The 13,559-nt window shown below is 40.5% G+C and overlaps 1 protein-coding gene across 2 annotated transcripts in view; it reads right to left on the minus strand.

Annotated features, from left to right (window-relative positions):
• Positions 1 to 1,139: 1,139 nt before the first annotated feature.
• The window catches only part of spns1 (SPNS lysolipid transporter 1, lysophospholipid), a 63,883-nt gene continuing 51,463 nt past the window's right edge, over positions 1,140 to 13,559 (minus strand). For both annotated transcript variants that reach the window (XM_067233785.1, XM_067233784.1), the window contains exons 9-13: positions 13,055 to 13,244; positions 12,520 to 12,585; positions 12,273 to 12,371; positions 6,189 to 6,357; positions 1,140 to 2,441 (exon numbers count right to left, since the gene is read on the minus strand). In XM_067233785.1, coding sequence (XP_067089886.1) covers positions 2,371 to 2,441; positions 6,189 to 6,357; positions 12,273 to 12,371; positions 12,520 to 12,585; positions 13,055 to 13,244 — 595 coding nt within the window. In that variant the 3' untranslated portion in view covers positions 1,140 to 2,370. The remainder of the gene's footprint in view (positions 2,442 to 6,188; positions 6,358 to 12,272; positions 12,372 to 12,519; positions 12,586 to 13,054; positions 13,245 to 13,559) is intronic.

Here is a 13,559-nt window from a genome sequence, read left to right on the forward strand (position 1 = left end):
TAGTGGAAGCTTAAACAGCTCTGTGTGAATATTTCTCATGCATCTCAAAATAGAGAGTGAGTTTGAGGGTCCGATACTCCTGAGATACTGAATAAAGAGCACCTGGTCCAATGAAGGAACATTTGTCTTCTGATCCTGTCTCATTAAATTGTCAACCGTAGACAGCACTGAATTTAAAATTATTCAGAAAACAATTTACATAAGATTTTACAAAAAAATGACTAAATGTAAATAAGAGGAAACCTAACATATGAGAACCAGTTGTTAAGATGTTATGGTTGAAAAACTAAACACGCATAATTCAAGGAGTTAGTCTTCACATTTACTGCACAAGGGCGGTCAGATGGATGAGCGGTTAGGGAGTCGGGCTATTAATCAGAAGGTTGTTGGTTCGATTCTCGGCCGTACCCAATGAAGTTGTGTCCTTGGGCAAGGCTCTTCACCCTACTATATGTACTTGCCTCAGGGAGAATGTCCCTGTACTTACTGTAAGTCGCTCTGGAGAAGAGCGTCTGCTAAATGACTAAATGTAAATTTAACAAACCACCATCAGTGGGAGTTCAGTTGACATCCACTTTGCTGACATGCTGTTCCATTTTTGTGTTACCAAGTTAACTGTGTGCATGGTCTGTGTGTGTCTTAGCATCAGAAAGGTCAGACAAACTGAATTGCACATCCACTCATACACAAAGTTCTTGCTGTTTAGATTGTGTATTTTGTGAGGGTTACTGCAGCAACCTGCCTTATCTCTGACGTTCTCCCACCTACAAACAGGAAACCACACCAAAGGAAGGAAGCCATGCACTCCTCTTTCCCTATCAAAGACGAAAACAGACTATGCAGACAACTGAAAAAGGAGGGGGAAAAAGGAATCCCTGTGAGAGGAGAATAGAGGGAGCATGCCTGTAGAATGGGAGGTAGGGGTGGCAAGAACAACTCTTGTGAGGGGGACAAAATGAGTGAGGCGTCCATGAAATAATGTTCTACCCTCCATAGCAGCAACAGTAACACCAGAGGAACTGTGGAACACAACACGTGCTTCAAAGATGCAGCTTTCTCAACTTTGCAACTGCAAAGCTGTTACAACCACAGAGACACACTGTATCCATCCACATTCAAATCAGTCTGCCAAGTCTATGTATAGATCCATACTGCTTCTTTAATGTTTAAACAAACATAGCTACAACAAAATGTACTTTTTTTACACTATTTGGGGGCGGGGGGAATGTTCTAAAATACACTTTATCCAAAGAATACACCATAATTACTGTCATTAAAAAAAGACAATAATGTTTCCTCAGACAATTAAGAAAAGCATACTCTTAAAGGCCTGACTGGGATATCAGTGCCTCTTCACAGAAGAATATAACCACAGATTTTACAAAGAACATTTTCAAAAAGGTTAAGCTAATGAAAGAACACAAAAACAAATGGAAGACAGATCCCTCTAATATATTGCTGATCATCTAGTTACTCATCAATCCATTTCCATTCTAGCCATCTTGCTGAAGCAGTTGTGAGTAGACTTTCCAGTTGTGCTGTCACACAGGCGGGCATCCATCTTATATGGAACATTGGTATTAAAACATCTTATTCAAGCAACATATAAAACACATCTGTCTGAAAAACAAAATGGCAAATTTAAGTTTGATTCAACCTCATTTAAATGGCAAATTGGGTGTTGGGGTCCCATGAATGTACCATGGGCTGTTCCCTGCTCTGGTGTGGTGCTCTATCTAGCGTTATCTTGTATTCCGTAAGAAGTGTGGAGAACTAGATTGACAGGCCAGATGTCTGTCAATCTTGCCAATGCAAGAAAGTTTCGTATTAGGAATAGCCAAATACAGAGCAGAACGAATGTAGTGGTTACAACTCACTGAGAAAATTGACATTCGAAATTCTCACCAGATTCCACAGAGGTTTGTGGTCAACACAAATGTGTTGAACATTTACAGACTGAGTTTTCTGGAGAACACAAAAACAACCAACAGGGAACATTTTCTTTCACTCAAGTGATGAACTAGTCAACTTGTTCTTATCTTTTACAGATCTGAGATGCTGACCTAAACTCCTTGTTTTCTTCTATAAACACGTCTGTCCAACAACATTGCCATGTTTAGAAAATTTCAGTGGAAGAGCTGGTGTATAACACCAGAATGTTGAAGGCCAAGGTTCTTCTTTCTCCGGTGGTAATTGCCATGTTGCCTTGATGTCAAGAGTTTTTTGGCTACAAATAATAAATAATCATGAAACTCCTCAATAACCATTGTTGTAAAAAATAAAATAGGTGTGCAACTGGCAGGGGCTGTGGGGACCATTGCTGAAGGAGCCTTCTCCTGCAGTAGCACCCCAGGTCCCTCGCAACTGTCCTTAAATCAGAACACTGGACACTGGCACCCTTGTTGACCTGCCGCTCTTGGGCACAATGATTGGTTCATCATCTGCCAATGATAAAAGTTAGTATAAGTCACAACCTGTATTGATGAAGAAGAGACTAATACAGTCCTGGTCAAAATTATTGCCATCCCTGAATTTTAAGTACAGAATTCAGCATATTTCAAGAAATAAATGAAAATGAACCAATTTTGTATAATCTGAATATTTTAATGATATGTCCAAAGTTACTGAACACACACCAGTTTTTGCATAATAGTGAAATTAAAAATACAAACATAAAATATACCCTGGACACAATTATTGGCACCCTTTTGATTAATTCAAATTAGTTCCTCACACATTTTTTTTATATGACTATGAAAATAAATAAAACTTGCGTGCAAATTAATTAATGTAATGCGGAAACTACTGTTAGATACTTGTGTACTTTAGGAACATCTAATCTGTAGCTCTAAAGCTCTGATTGGTGCCGCCGTGAGACAGGATAGATAGCAGCACTAAGGACAAGTATGGCGAGTGGTGGCGACCCGCGAGAGATAGAGGACCCGCCGGCATTTTTAAGATTGCAAGTTTAGGAAAACTTCGGCACTGCCTACCCTGCCAAAATTCAAACGTAATTTTTTTTATTAAATCATTTTATTTAATATAATTATTATTATTATTCATTTGTATTTTTACTGTTTATTCTTGTGATTTATATATGTAATATGTGTGTTATTCCAATTGTTTAGACGTTACGATGACGAATGTACCAGTTACGCATAATAAAAAAAAAAAAAAAAAGTAGAATAAGCAGTGCTTTTACTGTCCGTTCACTGCGGACAACAAGCGAAAATCTCACTTGCGCACTTCGATACTGTATTCTTCAACATGTAGGCTACAGCACCAGTCAAAAGTTTGGACACATTTTCCCATTCAAGTGCCTAGCCTCTTACTCACCGCACGTCACTGGTTGTGGGGTATGTGAGTGGAAATACAACGCATCTGGCGTGTGCTAGCTAAATGACTAAAAATATCCGACGCCATCACCCAGGTGTGCCAATCACTGGAACGAGACCAAAAAAACTGTTCAACTTCTCCTCCCTACAGTGCTTAACCAGCCATTAGATACACATACAAATAGGGCTAAAACATGTCATCTTCAATGCGCCGTATTCACTCGTAGAGGAACCTGATTTGTTTTGCTTTTCCCTCCGTTGTACCGAACTCGTACCGAACCGTGATGTCTGAGCCGCGGTATGAACCGAACCGCGACTTCAGTGTACCGTTCCACCCCTAGTAGTCAGATAGTTTCACCTATTGAAATACTTTTTATTTGGGCTAAGTAAGGGGAGTGCGGAACATGTTCTGTCGCCGTTTGACTTCCTAAACAGCTGTGGAGACGTTTTTGTTAGCTACTGTATTAGTGTGTCTTGCGTACATTTAGTCATTTTTACATTTAGTCATTTATCAGACGCTCTTAGCCAGAGCGACTTACAGTAAGTACAGGGACATTCCCCCCGAGGCAAGTAGGGTGAAGTGCCTTGCGTAGGCTACAGCGTTGCAGTGAGCTACACTGGTTTGAAACCACAATGATAATTTCACCAACAAATCTTTTACTTGTAATCTAATGTCATAATAAATCCTACAACGAAAATGTATTTGTGAGGAATGTTTATTTTAACGATTGAAAACAGATGGATCATAGACCGATGTAGTATGTGTTGCCCGGGCAACAGAGGCTAATGTCATGATGCTAATGCTTCAGTGAAATAGTAGACTACTGTTTCCGAAAGTAGATGTACTTCCTTAATAATATCAGCTTATATTGTACATTACACTTCACAATTGTGTTTCATATTACAGTAAGTAATAAGTAGTATAATAAGTAAAATAAGTAAGTAAGTAAGTAGTAATAAAAAATAAAATAAGTAAGTAGTATAATAAGTAAAATCACCCTGGCATCTTTGCTTGTGGCGTTTCTGCAGCTGCCTTACAGTAAAGCTATAGTTAGCCTAGCTATCTCCCAGAAGTTAACGAGCTGCTAAACTAATGTTCTGCTAGAGGTAGTCATGCGTGTTTTCGTGATGTTATGACGTTAGTAACGTCACGTCAGTGACTGTGGCTAGCAAGTTAGCCACCGTTAGATTCACTTTTCGCCACAAAAACGTAATTTAAACTTAAACCATGCAACATTACACTTCACAATTGTGTTTCATATTACAGTAAGTAATAAGTAGTATAATAAGTAAAATAAGTAAATAGTTATCACCCTGGCATCTTTGCTTGTGGCGTTTCTGCAGCTGCCTTGCAGTAAAGCTATAGTTAGCCTAGCTATCTCCCAGAAGTTAACAAACTGCTAAACTAATGTTCTGCTAGAGGTAGTCATGCGTGTTTTCGTGACGTTATGACGTTAGTAACGTCACGTCAGTGACTGTGGCTAGCAAGTTAGCCACTGTTAGCTTCACTTTTCGCCACAAAAACGTAATTTAAACTTAAACCATGCAACGGAACATAAATAAAAATACAAGCAACGCAATCACTACCAAGATGAAACTTTTGACATCGAAATTTTCTATGTAGTCCAAATATTGACGGATGCTTAGGGGTGGGAAAAGAAACATTAACCCTTGTACTGCCTTCGGGTCACATGACCCAAAGGTTCATAACGAACCATCTTTGTATTTACCAAATTTTATCCAATACAAAAACAAATACAAATATTTTTCTTTTAACCTTCGCAATGTGGGGGGTTGAGACAGCCCAACGGTTAAAATAAAATGCTTCACTTTGTTTTTGTATGCGGTAAAGTTGTCGCAATACGATGGTGGGTCACAATGACTGATGGGTCAGAATGACCTGAAGATAACACAAGGGTTCGGGCCCTTGCTGAAGGCAAAGCACACCCAATGAGAGAAGTCGGCGAAAGTTGGTGTGGATTGTGGAAAAAACACCACACAAGACATCTACAGAGCTTCAGGCTGACCTGGAGCAATCTGAAGTGGTGGTTTCAGCTCGTACCATGTGCCACACAGTAAACAAAGTAAGGCTCCATGGGCGAAGACCAAGGAGGAAATCACTATTGAAAGAAAGGCACAAAAAGGCAAGACTCATGTTTGCAAAAACTTTCATAGATAAGCCACAGTTTTTCTGGGATAATGTTCTATGGACGGATTACCAAGGCATTTTAGAGCAACATGTCTTACCCAGTGTCAGACAACTAGGTTTGAGTTGAAGGGCTTGGGTTTTCCTGCAGGACAACGACCCAAAGCACACATCCAACAGCACAAAAGAATGGTTGAAAAGAAAAATATGGACTATTTTAAACTGGCCAGTAATGAGCCTAAATCCCATCAAAACCTTTGGAGAGAGCTGAAACCTGCCATTTCAAAGAGGAATGCTGCAAACTTAAAAGAGCTTGAACACATAGCAATGGAAGAGTGGCAGAAACTACCAGCAGACAGGTGCAAGAAGCTTCTAGATGGCTACAAAAAACGTTTGAAGGCGGTCATTGTTGCCAAAGGTTCTGCAACCAAATATTAGTGAGGGGTGCCAATAATTGTGTTCGGAGTACATTTTATGTTTGCATAATTTCACTATTATGGAAGTATTATTTTAGTTTTTACTTTTGTTCAGTAACCTTGGACATCTTATATATATATATATATAAATATTCAGGTTATATGAAATTGGTTAATTTGCCTTTATTTCTTAAGATATTCTAAATTCTGTACTTAAAATTCAGGGGTGCCAATCATTTTGACCAGGACTGTATATTTCACACAGCAGTTAGATCAGATGTGAAATATTACCGGAGGTGACATCATTTTCTGCTAGTTGACGGTCTTGCTCAATAAAGAGGGCGGTGGCCAGGAAGAAGGCCCCGCCCCCCACAGCCACAAAGGAGCTGAGCAGGAGGGAGAGCTGGAGGGAGCGGAACTGCCACAGGTAGGAGTCTGTCTGCCTCAGAGAATCAGACACCTGATGGAGAAAGAGGAGGAGAGAGCAACTGTCAGTGGAAGACCAGTAGACATAGAGGAGTGTCAAATATAGCTCTTTTAAGCCTGTGTTCTTACACAGGCTTAAAAGGTGTCAAACCTGCCCCCACCTCTCATATGCTAAAGTCTGGAGTTTCTGGATGGTCTCAACTTGATGGCCCTCACACCCCATTCAAGATTTGGTCTGATTGGTTGGTCTTGTGTATAAAGGGAATTGTAATGCATTGTTCTGTGGATTCTTCTGAGACTTTCTCCTCAGTTCTCCCTTGTCCTACTGTCCTACTCCTTGCTCACCTCTTGCTTTCTCTCTGATTTACAATGATCATGGTAGAGTAGGTAAGATTTAAAGCTTTCATATTGTAACATGTTTGCCCTGTAATTGATTTCATTCATTTGCAATGTTATTAAATGCGTATTTCATTTAAACGTACTTTGACCATTCTTGCTCTGATTTAACCCGTAGAGTCAAATACCTGGAATTCTATTTGTATTGGCATTATTTGGTTCATGCTAATACACTGTTCAGTTTCCCATCTTCCTTTAAACCATAGGGGAATTTGTTTTGGTTGTTTGGCCAATATTTAACCCCCTACAGTTTTGGTGACCCCGACGTGATATGTTTCGAGCAATTCAGTTACAGTTTGGTATACCGGCGTTTCAAACCATGGTGCGGTGAGTAACCATTTACAAATGTACATTAATTGTGTTCCGCCTGGTTCTGTTGGTAGAAGCCTATTACCAGTTTCTGCTATTAGCTTCTGCATAAAAAGAACAAAAAATTGAATGGGAAACTGAAGTTAACAAATTACTTAACCTGTGGGAAGAAGTTAGCGTTAACCGAACGTTATCTGAATTGACCAAGAAAGACAAGAACGGTCTTAAAACTGATTTTACGCTAGCATAAATAATTGAACATTGGCGAACTGTAGGAGTCCATAAAAAGAAAGCAGAAAAGAAACAAACATTGAAGATTAGTGTACATTTAATTGGCAAATGTCTTCTCAACTCTGTCCTCAAAGCAGCGACCCCTTATTGTGCCACAAGGCAATACACCGCTAACAAAGACAGTGAAGAGACCAGCCATGCTGGCTCACATTCTACTGAGTGTTCAGACACAGACAGTGGAATTGTTGCGCAAATCCCCAAACTGCGTTCTACAAAGAACCGTCGTGCTCCTGATCCGCCACGCATTGCTGCCATAAAAATGGCGACAGAGGTAAAACCCAAGCCCCAGCAGCCCCCTCATATACAGTGTAACTTCTGTAAAAGACAAGGACACACCGAGATGTGATGTTGGGATCTTGGTAGAAATATGCCTATTCAACCCACACGCTTGTTTTATGCTAACAACAAAGTTAGATTTTGTCATGCTTGTCTAAGAAGTGGTCACACTGAGTCCAAATGTTGGGATCTGGGAAAGGGTAGGCCTCCCCCATTGTTAATGCAGCATAAGCTGAGCCTTTATCAAGACAAACAAACCTTGAACTTTTTAACGTGATTACATGCAATTCCAACTATCTTTTACATTTACTTAATTCAGGTCCAAATTGTGATATTGCTTCATTCCTACTTTATTACCCCTGTGTTTAGTCTTTGTTGTAGTTCAAATATTCGTTGGGGACAGTTTATTTGTTGCTGCTCCAGTTCCTTTAGCTGCATATGGTTTGTCCATCCATGAGTTTTGTGTGGATGAGTATTGGGTATTGTGGATCAGTATGTACCTTTGTGTGTTTTATAGAGTTGGTGGTAAATGTTCTAGGTTTTAGCTAAACTCACAATGGTTCCTGACCTGTAAATGTAGATTGGTATAACTTGTATTTTATTATTGCCGTGTAATTTATGTTTTGTTTATTTTGGACCCAAGAACACTGTTTTGCTTTAATTGCCATTTTCATCTATGCTAGATGATATGTTTGTGTACCTCTCATCTATCAAAAGGGAGGACTGTTCAACTATTTTTTCCATTTGAGTTTTAGGACACTGTCTCACTACTTTCCATTTGTATCCAATCCGACTCTCTCAGACCCCAGACCACTCCAAACGTCACTCCAAACTTTACAATTTTCATTGTTAACCAACTGCTGTGCTCCAATTGTGTTCTGCTGTAACAGGACAAGAACTTAAGTAGCAGGAATATGCTAACCAAGGGAACGTCTGCATGCCAATACAAAGGTTCTTCCAAGTGATCCTCTGAGCAAAAGCCATGATCCAAAAGTGGTCCTCTGAGCAATAGCCGTGATCCTCTGAGCAAACAGCCATGACCATTAGAATCTCAATGCTGACCTGTCTGCAATCAAGTTCCTTTTTCCTATGGGTGCAGGTTATCACACGATGAACACTGCAGCTTTTGCCTGTGCTTTTGTGTCTAAGAGGGAGGATTGGAAGACTGGGTGTCAAACCTGCCCCCACCTCTCATATGCTAAAGTCTGGAGTTTCTGGACGGTCTCAACTTGATGGCCCTCACACCCCATTCAAGATTTGGTCTGATTGGTTGGTCTTGTGTATAAAGGGAATTGTAATGTATTGTTCTGTGGATTCTTCATCTCCTGAGACTTTCTCCTCAGTTCTCCCTTGTCTTACTGTCCTACTCCTTGCTCACCTCTTGCTTTCTCTCTGATTTACAATGATCATGGTAGAGTAGGTAAGATTTAAAGCTTTCATATTGTAACATGTTTGCCCTGTAATTGATTTCATTCATTTGCAATGTTATTAAATGCGTATTTCATTTAACCGTACTTTGACCATTCTTGCTCTGATTTAACCCATAGAGTCAAATACCTGGAATTCTATTGGTATTGGCATGATTTGGTTCATGCTAATACACTATTTAGTTTCCCATCTTCCTTTAAACCATAGGGGAATTCGTTTTGGTTGTTTGGCCAATATTTACCCCCCTACACCTGCGTGTTAAATGGATGTTTGTCGAGTTGCATCTGTGTGTGTGTGAATGTATGCATCTCTGCATGTGTTCGTATGTGCTTGCGTGTATGCTGCCTTACAAAAAACCTTAACTCACCAGAGTGTAGAACTGGAAATCTAGTCATTCTGTTGTCCACCCAAATGAATTGTAGGCAGAATATGATAAATGTGCCAATTCTTTTGTTTTTTTTATGAAGTTATTTATCCACGTCAAGGGGGTTAAAATCTAAGTATCCTTATTCAGACGTTAATGTACTCTGCCTTTGCATTGTCTGCAAAATACCGTATTTTACGGAAAATAAGCCGCGGCTTGTACTCCGATTTTACAGTTTTCTTGTGCTTGTGCGGCTTATATTTCGAAGCGGCTTATAGTCCGGTTTTAGAACTAAAAAGTGGCTTCTCTCAAGATCTCTACTGAACGTGCATCTAATTTTATGCTCAACACTTTAACGGGGGCTTATTACTTGAAAGAGGAATTAATTTACTGTTTTATCAGTTACACTATCAGGGCTTGGAAATACAGTGACTTTCTAAAGTAGGCAAATGGCTAGTAGAACATAACATTTCATAATAATTTCAGTTAATCAGACAGCTGCAAACCCAGTGAAATACCCAGCCAAATAACGCTAGCATCGCTAACAACATTACTAATTCAACTTTGGTAGTCTAACCGAGCTCTTTGTAAGTTTGTTTTAGATATAATTGTATATGATAGTGTGGACAATAAGACACGGACGCGGTCTCTTTTCATAACTTGTATTTTACCACTGCTCTTCTTGACATCGCCATTCGAACATCCCTCAGATTCCACGTAATGCTTTCAGCATCAAGCCTACGGCAACTCCCGAGGGACAAAACACCCTTGTCCATTGTCAAATAGAAAGGTCTGCTACAGTAGGCTATCCTCAGGATTTGAAAGCTAGCTAAACTTATAAACATATCTAAATAATTTTGTAGACATAACAATGGATTCTGCCAATAAATGAGTGACTTGGATTTATTTCTGGACATACTATCCACAAACGAAGTGTGTTACTCAATGCTGTAAGATCACCTATACTCGTGCATTACCCAGAATGCCCTGCGGCAAGCTGAAAAGCTCCTAAGTTAAGGGCATTAGCTTAGTTAAATAAGCATTATTTGGAGTTCTATTGTTGTGTTTGTTTTGATATGTGTAATGCTATGGTCTATAGTTTAGATAATTTGAGTGTTCACCCTTATTGGGAATGTTGTCTAGTTAGATCGCTATCCAAGCTGTCCGCAGCCATAGCATGAACGTGCAAGTGATCATTTGTCAGCATTGGTCCACGCAACGGTAACATTGTTTGCTTATAAAGTGCGGCTTGTATTCCAGTGCGGCTTATACTCTGATTTACAAACACAAAGTGCTCATTCTGGGGGGGTGCGGCTTGTACACGATGTGTCTTAAATACCGTAAAATACGGTAATAAGGGGTCATGCCAAGGCAAACGGCATTAACTTACATTTGATTGAGTGGGTGCGGCTGCAACTGTCTAACACAAAAGTACAATTATAGTTATTTTTCTGCTGCTCAACAACGAAAACGGAGATTGCCAAAGTAGCAGAAAGTCATCAGATTAGTTGCTAATCACTAGATTAAACTTTTTTTCTCTAGGGAAGGTGAAGTCACTAAATCTATCGAGAGTCCCCAAATTGGCAACACTGCAGAGTACCTTGAATCAATTTTGACGTTCTAGAGTGCAGTGAAACTAAGTCAAAGAACCGTAACTTATGTTACGGGATTCTGCCTTGGCTTCTCTAGGTCTTTTGGAAGTTATGGTGAAGACAACCCCTATTTTCTCATTATAAAGCAGACCTTAAATGTCACAAAAATGAGAATTACAAATTTTCAACCAAAATGTCAGTTAAATGGGTCATTGACTGCAAAACCGAGTTTACCTTGTCATAGTTGAATAACGACAGTTTGTGGGTAAAATGGACATACAGTGAACATCAAAGTCCATTGACACCTCTTTCCTATGCAAATCTCACAATTTGAAACTTCTGCTGTAAAACAGTCGGTTTAAAAAAAGCAGCTTTGTGACGTCACAAAGGTGGCTCCGCCTTTTTTGGCTCTGGTCTGGACCTTTGTCACGCCCCAGGGTTTGCGTAGATGTCAGACACTAGTTTAGCTGCGTGCTCTGTGTACTTCCACGGGAATTACAAAGAAGAAAGTTTGGAAGTTTTTCAAGGACATTGAAAATGGACCACGGTCGTAAATGCAATGTTCCAGTCTGTACAGGGAATGCTGACACTTTTCATAGTCTTCCCAAGGAACCAAACACTCGACAGGCATGGCTGATGTTTGTCTATGAGAAGATCCCTGTGAAGTTCAACACTCAATTATTCATTTGCTCGAACCATTTCACCAACGACAGTTTTGAAAACCTTGGACAATATAAAGCAGGATTTGCTAAGCCGCTGTTGCTGAAAAGAGGTGCTATTCCGACTGTATGCTCATCACAACCGCAAGCTGTGAGTATGATTTTGTTGCTAACAGTTATTAGCAATGCTAATGTATCCTGTATCTAGCATAGGTAGAATGTGTGATGATTTAGTTTATTGGCAATGGGGCTAATGTTATTTCATGTTCCTAACTGTATTCCATTCGAATAAATAACCTGTGTTGTCATGTAAATCTCCAATTTACGATGCATGTTTGGCTATGTTGCGTCTTTGCTCCGCAGCTTCGCTCGTTGTAAACCAACCAATCAGCGCACAGCGCATCTATATATTCTTGAGCATACCATAAAAGGGAGAAAACCTTGTTTTATTCCAGGGCTAATTCATAGGGTTGCATTAGGGCGCATAGAACAGCACCCGTCCATTTTCAGCCCAACCAATGTTACATACCCTATTCGGAGACCTTCAGGAACAGTGTGAAATACCCTTTAAAATAAGTCAATGACCCCTTTGAGGCCTTTTGCTTTTGCATGGAAGTATGTATGTGCATCGTACCACTCCAATAAGATATGGACTCCCTGCATCTCCGAGCAGGTGAGAGAGAACAATCTGGAAGGCCTCAGCAGTAGAGCGCCGAGTAGGGACGACCACATACTAAGGAGAGAGGGAGAGATGGAGAATAATGTCACAGGGCCACTTGTAAACCTTACTGAGTAAATAGTACCATCTCCATCTTTGTACAGTACATAGAAAAATTACATTCACATTTAATCTCCTTCACACTGAGAATGTATCAACTCACCAGCAGGATGTCAGCCACTATGGCCCAGTTCATGGACAGGAAGGTCTCACCCAAGAAGATAAACACCTTTGTCAACAGAGGCAATATTTAACCAGTTATGCCACCACATCATCATAATAAGGTGCTGAAGAGGGAACACACAGCTGAGAACGATATAGAGCCAGAATCCAGCCTGGCTCTCTCATGCCCACAAGGCCCACACCAAGGACAAACAAACTCCACAAGGATAAACGGGAGTTTGTTGTGCGTCTCTTTATGTTTGCATATCTTGTTAATCTGTGAACGATGTTTGTGTTCTTCTAGTGGGCATTGGTTTGATTGCATGTGAGACAAGATGTTCAGCCATTGTGTTCATAACACATTTAATGTGTGCTTATTTATGCGTGCGCACATGTGTAAGGGTCTGAAATAGGGAGAACAGTATGTAAACATGGAGGAATATGTGACGGACTGAATGAGACTGGGAGTGTGGTGTGTTTGTGTGTATGAGCGGGAGACTGAAAAGTCCCACAGCTTCAGGATGGCCCAGACTCACGTAGGTGGCAATGGTGCTGGCTTGAGCAAACACAATCGCCAGGTAGAGGAATGGTGCTGAGAGGAGGAGCCCTGCTGCGCACACCAGTGGGTCAGCTCGTGGCGTCCTCCTCCGGAGCCTCCGGCTGATCTCTGCACCGCTGCCAACCCCCAGCAAACCCGTCACACACGTGATGATGCCAAAAATCAGGCTGGGGGAAGGAAAGTAATGAGAGAAATCAGATGAAAAGGGCGGAGGGGGAATGAAAGAAGGAGTGTGAAGAGAGTGAGAGGGAAAACGAGGCACAGGGACAGAGAGACGGGAGGGAGGGAGTGGGGGATGAGAAGATAACTGGTGAACAACTGGCCTTACACAAAGATGACACATGGATTACCATCACAATGGGTAATTATGTTAAATAGTCCTGTATTACTGTTGTAGTAATAATGCTGGTGAACTGAGGTATTTATATGGTGCATGAAAAGATGATCATGTTTCAGTCTTGTTGCCAAAAAACAAGACTTTG

The sequence above is a fragment of the Osmerus mordax genome, chromosome 3 (assembly GCF_038355195.1).
Source record: "Osmerus mordax isolate fOsmMor3 chromosome 3, fOsmMor3.pri, whole genome shotgun sequence".
NCBI classification, from domain to species: Eukaryota; Metazoa; Chordata; class Actinopteri; order Osmeriformes; family Osmeridae; genus Osmerus; species Osmerus mordax.